At 43.0% G+C, this 9,812-nt stretch overlaps 2 protein-coding genes across 3 annotated transcripts; both read left to right on the forward strand.

Annotated features, from left to right (window-relative positions):
* The first annotated feature begins 382 nt into the window (after positions 1–382).
* Positions 383–5,874, forward strand: LOC112287008 (arginine biosynthesis bifunctional protein ArgJ, chloroplastic). Of its 2 annotated transcripts, none has more exons than XM_024529584.3 (18): positions 383–461; positions 858–1,009; positions 1,204–1,335; positions 1,488–1,611; positions 1,764–1,837; positions 1,958–2,002; positions 2,190–2,240; positions 2,442–2,510; positions 2,673–2,731; positions 3,063–3,132; positions 3,381–3,461; positions 3,586–3,672; positions 3,965–4,087; positions 4,255–4,317; positions 4,507–4,584; positions 5,034–5,179; positions 5,330–5,400; positions 5,496–5,874. In XM_024529584.3, the coding sequence occupies exons 1-18, from the start codon at positions 407–409 to the stop codon at positions 5,576–5,578; spliced, it is 1,563 nt and encodes a 520-aa protein (XP_024385352.1). In that variant the 5' UTR covers positions 383–406; the 3' UTR covers positions 5,579–5,874. The 2 variants fall into 2 exon arrangements, with proteins under 2 accessions (XP_024385352.1, XP_024385353.1); XM_024529585.3 differs by having other exon boundaries at positions 876–1,009.
* A 1,660-nt stretch (positions 5,875–7,534) lies between these two features.
* Positions 7,535–9,474, forward strand: LOC112287009 (uncharacterized). The gene is made up of 2 exons (XM_024529586.3): positions 7,535–8,222; positions 8,368–9,474. Exons 1-2 carry the CDS (start codon positions 7,864–7,866, stop codon positions 9,110–9,112), a joined length of 1,104 nt encoding a protein of 367 aa, XP_024385354.1. The 5' UTR covers positions 7,535–7,863; the 3' UTR covers positions 9,113–9,474.
* Positions 9,475–9,812: the final 338 nt, after the last annotated feature.

A 9,812-nucleotide genomic window follows, 5' to 3' on the forward strand; every position in this document is an offset into this window, starting at 1 on the left:
AAAAAAACACTTAAAGATATTGCAATTCACCAAATAGCAAAAACTAATAAACACATGTGTTAAATCATCCATTCCAAAAACTCTCATTGATTTAAATTTATGTAATTCAAATACAAATCTAGATGATTTATTTTTTCATCAAGCCCACCTTCCAATCATATGTAAACATCAATTTTGCCTCTTCAAAAGTATTTTATAACAAGACTTAAGCGCAACTTGTGAGCAACTTGTGGTATAATAGAATTCCTACCGTGTCCCACATTCGCACCGCAACCCAGTGGAACTTCGTCGAGGAGGCCGAGTGTGAACAGGACCTTTCGCCAAAGCCCTAAACCCTTGAAGTGGCTTTCAGTCGGTGTGTTGCAGAGCCATCAGGGGAAGCAGGTTATCGAGCAGCGGATCCGCCATGGCGATGGTATCCTCGTGTCGTCTGTGTCTTCGGACCGATTCCCTGTATCTGGGTATGTGTACAGTTTATTGGGTCCCCTTCAAAATTCAACCTTTCGGAGTACTGAATTCCGGGTTTGGTTTCTCTGTATGGTTTGTCTTGTGTGCTTGGCCGAGCTTGGATCACTAGTGGTGGTCCCCGCTCGAGTGAAATGAGCATCATGTATCACTGTCGATGCTTGGAGCTTGATTTCGAACATAAAGAGTCAGTGGTTTGGGTATAGATTGCGTTTGTGTGTTATGAGCTGGAGAGGTGTTGGAAGACTGTGCAGTTGTGTGTGAATGTGGGGGTTGGCAATATGTGTCGAACATTTGCCTAGGGTGAAGTGCATTTTAGCCTATAGTTGAGATGTCAATAATGTTGTACGATTGTGCAATGCGGTGTAACGGAACCTTTTGGTAATCTGTAGCAATTGAGCAATCCGCAGCTCAAGCGAACTCGCTGCCCAGAAGCAGCTGTAGTGTTGTTCCTCGAAGGACGCAGATAATATGCCCGCAGCTTCAAGTTCTTCCTAATGCCTTGAAGAGTCTCCAACCTGGACATGGACTGAAGAGGTTGAAGGTAATTACTCCGAGGATGTTCGGTTTCTATTACGTTTGTTGTGGATAGGATTGCTTCTCCTTTTGAATAGTTAGGCCCAATTCATTTTCTTTCAGGGAGAAGATGTTTCGTTTCTTTATCCATTGCGTTTTCCGTTCCGCCCTCTACTTTTCCTGGTTCTGATCATTCGTGTAAGAAAACCTTCTTTCGTACAGGAGGGCAATGTTTTTGCAGTTCGAGCATCCACTACAACAGACACAGATGTAAACGTAGACGCAGACGCAGTGGCGCCCGGGAAATTTATCCCTGCATCACCTATTGTTCTATCGAAGGGTCCGTGGGAACAGGTATGATTCTCTTCTGCACAAGTGCTGGCACTGGGTGTTCCCTGTTGCAGAGAATAAAATGGAATGTAACCATCTCACTCTTCAGTTCTCCGCATGATGTCCATACATAGATGAGGTCTGGTTGACCTTTGTGAACATGTTGGATTGCTTAGATCCCTGGAGGAGTAACAGCTGCAAAGGGTTTTCGAGCAGCTGGTATGTATGCGCAGTTACGAGCGGCTGGGAAAAAACCTGACCTGGCTTTGATCGTTTGCGACACGGATGCTGTCTCCGCTGGTGAGTCTTTTGTGTGGATCTTTGTGCGTCTGTTGGGTTGAGTTTATCGTATTATAGACTATTAGGTGTATTTATTTCCAAGTAAGCTACTTCGGTGTGTACTTAGAAGATTAGTGATGCAGAATTCTACTTATTTAGACGTGCGTTTCCAGGAACTTTTACGAAGAACGTGGTGGCTGCAGCGCCTGTAATCTACTGCAAAAAAACTTTGGCAGATTCATCCACAGTAAGTGTACAACCATTCATCTCGTAATCCAAGAGGTTTGTTGTTGTTACTACTCTTCCATGTACAACCCATCCCCTTCGCAATTAATGCGTACATATGTAAATTTGTTGTGAACCACAGGCCCGAGCGATTTTGATCAATGCAGGCCAAGCCAATGCTGCAACGGTGAGAAGTTTGGTTTTCTTTTTACCCCATGTTTCACTAGTCCTATTCTGTACAATATAAGTGTGAGAACGCTTTTGCATATATGTGATGCACACCTCTTGTGGCTCTAAAGCCAGGTGCATGATGTTTTCATTGAATGGATATTTGGGAATGGATTAATATTTTATGGATGGGAGAAGCAATGCAGGGAGATGCTGGTTATCAGGATACATTGGAATGTGTCGCTGCTGTTGCTAAAGTAAGTTCTTGTCCACATTCAGGGCGAAAGTTGTAGTATACTACCGGTCATGGCCTTGATTCTGTATTACTGGATTGTTCGACTTCTTGATTGAAGACTTACCCAGATTGTCACAAGTTATTGTTTTATAGATGGAGAAATTCTACCCTCAAAACCAACCTGAGGCATGCTCACTTACCCTTATCAATGTGGCGCGTGCAGCATTGCGGCGTGCCAGAAGGAGCCGTTCTCATCGAATCAACTGGAGTCATCGGTCGCCGCATAAAGAAGGTGTGCAATTGTCCTGGTTGGGACATAAGCTAAGAGAGTTGTTGGAAATTGTCATCTTTTTGGTAGCAAACTTGAACTTTTGCACCTGTCCGTAATCTATGTTTGGCAGCTTCCTGCTCTAGTTTATAATTTCTGATACCTTTTCGTATGACTCTTACACAGGATGCTTTAATTGAAGCCGTGCCGAAGTTGGTGGGGTCTTTATCTGCAAGTGTTGCATCGTGAGTTCAGAAGAATCCCTTTTGTCATTATTGGCTAAAGAAAAGTTGGTTGTTGATATTTTCTGTTCTTGATACGCTTTCCTAAACAAGGTTGTATATAGTTTGTGACGTGCCACTTCTTCTCAATCAGTTTGAGGATAACTATAATTTCTCTATCTTTGAGATATCTGACAATGGTGCTGAGGTCGAAAGCTGCTGGAGGATGACAAATTGAAAATTCAAGCCTTCAAAGATGGACATGGGCTTGTGTCATGGTGGTTTCTTCAGACGCTAGAATCACTTGGGTATGTATGTATGGCCTATGTGGATATTGATGGGAATTTCTTTGCAGGGCTGATGCCGCAGCCGTAGCCATCACAACTACTGATCTTGTCAGCAAGAGTGTTGCAATTGAAACGAAGGTATATCTGTTGTGATTTTTTCATTTCAAGTATTCCTCATTGTGGTAGCGATTAGTCATTGTCGCAGGGCATTATAATTATTAGACAGATGAGAATCACAAAAGCACCTGTAAGTAGTTGCCTGGCTAGTCTTTGAGCTACCGTTCAGGTTGGGTTTGCTATTATAAAAGAACTTCCAGAGTGACTTATGGACACTGATCTTTGGGGTTGGGCTGAACCATAATTAAATGTATCGTTATTGTTTGAAGATAGGGGGAACAACAGTGAGACTAGGTGGCATAGCGAAAGGATCTGGCATGATTCATCCAAACATGGCGACCATGCTCGGAGTACATCCGACAACGACTTAACTCTATGAATGTATACAGTGTTATCAGCCTGTTTCCAATACTTCTCATTTACTACTCTCGTTTTAATGTTCACTACTATCACTAATGCTGTGGCTGTGAGCAGGTTGTGACTTGTGATGTAGATGTTACGGCGGAGGTATGGAGGCCAATGGTTATTACAGCAGTAAATAGAAGCTTCAACCAGATTACGGTACTATAGTTCTTTAAAATTATGTCATGAAGGGCTGTGTTGTAGTTCAGACTCTAATTAGTGGGTGCTGCGTGGTTAGCTTGGCATTTAGTCATCGTATGTTTTTACATGATTAAGACCTTCAGAGGAGTTTCCTAGATCTGCATAGATCCGGCTTTCAGTTGGCTTACCGTTTTTCTGTTAGCTTTTATGAGATGTTCTGGTCTGCTGCTACTATGACTTGATCATTCAGTGTGAACTGAGTAGAAACAATTTTTCTCAGGTAATCTGACAGTGGTGAGAGTTATTTCAGGTTGATGGTGATAGTAGCACAAATGATACCTTACTAGCCTTGGCAAGTGGTGCAGCTGGAGGTCCCAAGATCTCAGATATCAACAGTGAAGAAGCTCGTCAGCTGCAGGCAGCTCTTGATGCAGTGAGTCTACCATGGACATATGGAGCTGGTCATAGCTTGCAACTGGTTTTCAGCAGTATTTAACATCTCTTCAAAGTTGGTCGTCCACTCTTCGTAGTGTTAGCTCTTCCTCAGAGATTTAATAGGACAAATACAAGGCCCCTGATCGGTTCTTCCCCTTCATGCAGGTCTTGCAAGGTCTAGCTAAGTCAATTGCCTCTGACGGTGAGGGGGCGACGTGTTTAGTCGAGGTGAGGCTTCCTCGGTATTCAGACGACTCTCGTCAGCGGTTTTTATGGTGATGATAATTTTCTTCACATTTGTCCATCAGAAACCTATCTCCAATTAATCTTATATATTGTAGCTGTTAATATTTTACGACTAATTCTACCTACGACAATTTTTTGTAATATCAAGTGTAAACGTGGTCATAAACGCAGGTGACTGTAACAGGCGCATCGGATGAAGCTGCAGCCGCAACGGTGGCTCGCTCTGTTGCCGCCTCCTCCTTAACGAAGGTGAGTTCATAACACAGTGGGTTACGCTCTTTTACAAACTGCAGCGTGATTGATTATCCGAGACATAACCATGGACACGATTACGCTTTAAACTTGATACTAAAATAAATTATAATTGAAATTGAATCTGTTGCCATACTCCTACATCAAAGATATAATTGAAATTGAACCTGATGTAGGAGTATGGTAAAAGCTTAAAATCCTCAGGCTGTGCACTTAATTTTAATTTATTGTGTTGCGAGTTGTCAAGAAGAGATAGTAACTGACATTGACTGCTTGGTTTCCACTTCTGAGTAATTAATTTACAATATGGAAGAATCTTTCCTCTCTTTGATTGATTAGTCAATTGCAACGGTTATGTCACGCTCATATTAATCCATCCGTGCAAGCTTTCTACTTACTATTCTTACGAGATTTTTTGACATAAGCATACTGTGGGGTCTGTATAGGCTGCAATATATGGGCGAGACCCCAACTGGGGCCGCATAGCCTGTGCCACAGGGTATGCTGGAGTTCCATTCGACCCTCTCTGCCTTCAAATCTATCTTGGGGACTTTCATTTGATGGAGAAAGGCCAGCCATTAGAGTTCGACAGGTTGGTTCACTCTCTTGAAGTCCTACTGCGCATGTGCGATGGATGAGAAAAAGATTTTGCGAGATAGATGAGATGATTGTATTTTTAATCCAGCTGATATAATGTTTATCGCAAAGCTGTCCTTGAAATCTCATATGGCTTCTTTTGCAGCAATGGAGCAAGCGCATACCTAAAAAAAGCTGGAGAAGTGCATGGAACTGTTTCCATCAACATATGTATTGGTAAGGCTTTACCTATTTTTTAGATCATCTTTGTGCTTAAGCTCCACTTTCTTGTGTATAATGTACTGACAGGTTTGCACAATTGGATGTTGTAGGACATGGCCCTGGACAAAGCCAAGCATGGGGTTGTGATCTTAGCTACGACTACGTCAAAATTAATGCTGAATACACAACTTAATCGTAATGTGCTTTGAAGATATATCGGCAGGGAAGAGAATATATCAGAGAATAAATCTGGGAGTAGTAAGTATTAACCGTATTCGTAGTCCTTCACGTGAAAGGAATTGTTCCTGTAGTATCCATCTCGCGTTACTCTGTGCGCCACTGTGAAACAGATTTTGAATATTTTGTCATTAGATGGTGTGAAAAGTTTGGGATTAGCTGCCTAATGTTCAAACTAAAAGAATGTAGCTCTTTACAACAGGCTTCTTCTGAAAATGGTTAATACTGGAAAGAGTAGTATTATTACTTGCATGGATGGACTAACACCTCGTCTTGCCTAACATGGAACAAGTAATTACAGACATATTTAAAGAACTGCAATAGTATGGTTGGTGAGAAGGTTAAATCTTGTTCATGTGGATTGTGTTAGGAAGTCATGTGCTAAGAAATTTTAACTTGGATGAGAAAAACCGTATAATTGTCTATTTTATTTGCATTTATTCGTTTATTTATTTTCCTTTTCATTTCTTCTCACAGAATGGTCTTATCTTGTTGCTGGTTTTTAAATTGTTTCTGAAATTGTTTATATAATTAGTGTTTTTTAATATCAAAGAGATATGTTTATCGTATTATCGTTTTGTTCTTCAACCCATATGTTCCCCAAAATATTCAATCCTTGGATTGAAAACTCGATTGTACCTTGTGGAAAGAGACATACATCATCTGTTGGAACAGCTCATGAGTTATCCGTAGGGATACCAAAGAAAGCAAGGATTGTTGTAATTGTGTCTGATTGCATGGCCGAGGTGCCTTGGAATGGGGGGTTATGCTTCAATCAAATCTGATGTGTAGTTGCAGTGACAGTGACCATCTTAATATGAGGACAGTTGTCAGAGTGCAGCAACCCAGATATGGGCTCATTCACTTATTGCCCACTCACTTTTCCTAGGTTGAGAATATTACTGGGCATCAGTTGGGGCCCGATGTTACAAGAAGTCATAGTAACCCATCAAAATATGCCATAACAGGTTTCTAATATTAGACACATTGCATTTGAAAGTAGTATTTCTTATGACGCTTTGGGTCTTACACGAATATCTCCCCTAATTGTACATCTAAATGTTCTCATTTGAGAATTGTCCAGCAACGACTGCAGTTTACTGGTGCTGGTATTTTTAACTTCTGCGATGAATCCACCAAGACTGAATACTGCAAAATGAATATTAAGGTAGATAGAGCTGTGGTTGCCATAAACTTTCAGTCAACATAGTAATATATTTCGCGCCTTCAGTAAATTTAGTAATGTGTCCCATGCCTTCGGCCAACATTGTAATACGTGCTCTGGCCGAAGATTCACCGTTGGTACGGAGCTGCGTCAACTTGTGACCAAATACAGTGCTCGCTCTGCTTCAATTTGAGACCCTTGATTCAGCGGGTCTCAGTCTAAATACAAAATTGGGACTTGCTGCGCATGGCATTGGGACTTGTATTTAACACGGCCATTCTCCACCATCAACCAGCTCAAAACCTGGAACCCGATCAAACCCACTGCCAAGTGGCCAACTCCACCTTATCAGTTACCAGAGTTGGTGACTCATCAGATTTGATTATAAATTTGAGTCTGAGCCTTCGATCAGAATTCAAACACTCACCGCTACTCGAAGAACAGTTCGACACATTAAATAAAAATAGAATAACCTGGCTACACTCACATGAGTGCAGGTAATCGTCACACGAGAACAATATTGTGAAGCTCGTCACTTCGGAAACAATGTGAACCGTGCAAATATTTTGCCGGTTGAATGACTCGGAAGGCTAACGAAAATGCTGGCACAGTACCATCGAAGTGTTCGGATAAGACAATGGCTTCAATCACGGCACACTACTGAGAAGAGTTGAGAACCTGCACATCATCTTTTGCATCATTCTGCCGGTGGACCCTGGCAAAGTGATTATTCTTCAAGATATTTTTGTGCCCTTTGCGTTGACGTGGAATTTCCTGCGATGTAGGAGAAGGGGAGAACCGTCGCAGGTAGAACTCGGAAGTGGGCATTAAGAAGCGGAACTGCCCAAAGAAGAGCAAGTAGTTCATGCAGCTGCAATTTCGCCTGCAGATGTATTTCTTCTTCGTCATTCCAAAGGAGGGTGTATCTGCATCCTTCGCAAATCAACACCTACCCAGCGACTCAAAGGAGCGGAAAACTCAGGTAGAGGATATAGTTTTTGACGTAGTGACTTGGTTTTGAATGGGATCGGACGAGTATTCTTCAAGCTTTTGAGATTTCGCTACTTCAGCAACTGATGGAGCAACGGATTGGTACCATGATGGCGATGAGCATGTTATTGGTGTCAATGCTGGCACTGTGTGCTTGGCAAGTGGAATCAGCGTATTACAGACCTCCGGATATGAAGACGTACCACCCTGTGATCGGAGTGCTGACCTTGCCGGAACCGAGGTGCTTACAGTATGGTACCCAAGTGATCGCCACCTCCAACGCGCGCTGGGTGCAAGCTGGTGGCGCTCGCGTGGTGCCCATCTTCTACGACTCCAGTCCGGAGGAGCTCGACTACATCTTGAGCCGCGTGAACGGGGTGTTCTGGACCGGTGGAAATGTCGACTTCAATCCGCACACCGGATCAACTAACGGCTCCAGATACTTGTTAGTCTCTCAAGTGCCTGATACTGGAACCGGTTTCCCTTGCAGACTTGCAGATAGTTAAGCCATGATGACAATGCTCATTCCTGAATCGAGGTTTAGATTCGAGGTTTAATGATGGGATCTCTTAATTTATTTATTTTTGCAGAAAGACGACGGAGTACATTTTGAAGTATGTCTTGCGGGAGAATCGTCAGAGAAACTATTACCCGCTATGGGGCACCTGTCTGGGCTTCGAGCGGTTGCTGCAGTTGATAGCGCGAGACGAGAAGTCGGTTATCGTGGAAAAATTCGACGCAGAGAACTACGCCATCAACTTGGGCTTCACCGATCCCGCCTGGGGTAGTCGCCTGTTCCGGAGCATGAGCGACGAGCTTTTCACGGAGGTAGCCTCACCCTTAGGGCGGTTGGCATTCAACAACCATGAACTGGGCATCCACCCGGACGCGTTCGTGAACAACACGGAGCTCAGCAAGCACATGAAGGTGCTGTCTGTCGACCTCGACCGCAACGGCAAACCGTTCGTGTCCACTGTGGAGGGCAAGGACTTGCCATTGTACGCGACCCAGTGGCACCCGGAGAAAGCTCCCTGGGAGTGGAACCCCCTGTGGAAGATCGTCCGCTCCGACTCAGCCATCAAGCTCTCGAACTATTTCGGTCGCTTCTTCGTGAACGAGTGCAAACACAACAAAAACAAGTTCGAGAGTCTGGAGGCCGAAGACCGAGCGCTTCTGCATAATTGGGTGTCCATTCCCTCAAGCGCCCTCTATCGTCTAGATCATAAGGTCCACACACTCTTCACAGAAATCTACTGCATTGATCGGAAACAGGTGAACCAGTTCAATCCATCCTCTAGAACCGCGAAGAGATTGAAACGGCTGCCGCTCTTTTGAGAGTATTACTCTTTTGCAGGTGTTTTAATAACTTCGTAAGATGTTATCGTTTATAGAGGATCTTAGATTAACCCAGGGTGTTCAGTATAACCTGTTAGTTAGTAAGAGGCATAGTTATCATCTTCTAGAAAGTGAAGCAAAGATCATCGCAGAGAGTTTTGAAGTCATAGCTACTGTTAGTTGACAAGCTAAGTCTCTGAATCCAGGTCCTGGCTTAGTTTCGGATGGAGAGGAATGTAACCTCCTGCAAGTTAAAGGTAATATTCTTAGTATCTTTTTTGTTGATCCGGAGTAGTAAAAGCAATTCACATGCACTTTGGGTAGGCATGTACAGCTCTATCCTGAGGCCTATGCTTTTCCCATGTTCTGTGTTTTTCTGGCACTTTCCACACTGTTATTGCATCGAAATCCGCTCTGTGAGCTACGCTGTGGAAGTTTGGTGTCGTTCTCCCCTGCTGCTTCATCCATGCCAGATCCATGATGTCCGTTTCTACAATCACCGCTTAGTTTCATCACTAATGTGAAACTGTTTAATTTCTCAATAACGAAAATTACTCTGTTTGTTTACTTTGTGACATGTTTATGAACCACGGATTTGAGTATATAAATATAGACTTCAATTTCAAGATGAAAAAAATATAGTTTTTTGAGGAGACGACATTTCTACTGGAAGGTATAGCTGGTCTGATTGCTGTACAAT

Source organism: Physcomitrium patens, chromosome 9 (assembly GCF_059467195.1).
Source record: "Physcomitrium patens ecotype Gransden chromosome 9, ASM5946719v1, whole genome shotgun sequence".
NCBI lineage: Eukaryota > Viridiplantae > Streptophyta > Bryopsida > Funariales > Funariaceae > Physcomitrium > Physcomitrium patens.

Bases quoted from the DNA above. Each gene is read 5' to 3' on its own strand.
- LOC112287008 (XM_024529584.3), top strand. From the start codon at position 407: ATGGCGATGGTATCCTCGTGTCGTCTGTGTCTTCGGACCGATTCCCTG. The intron at 4,318-4,506 runs GTGAGGCTTCCT...TCATAAACGCAG, and splicing joins GGGCGACGTGTTTAGTCGAG to GTGACTGTAACAGGCGCATC. The intron at 5,180-5,329 runs GTTGGTTCACTC...CTTCTTTTGCAG, and splicing joins CAGCCATTAGAGTTCGACAG to CAATGGAGCAAGCGCATACC.
- LOC112287009 (XM_024529586.3), top strand. From the start codon at position 7,864: ATGGAGCAACGGATTGGTACCATGATGGCGATGAGCATGTTATTGGTG. The intron at 8,223-8,367 runs GTTAGTCTCTCA...TTATTTTTGCAG, and splicing joins ACTAACGGCTCCAGATACTT to AAAGACGACGGAGTACATTT.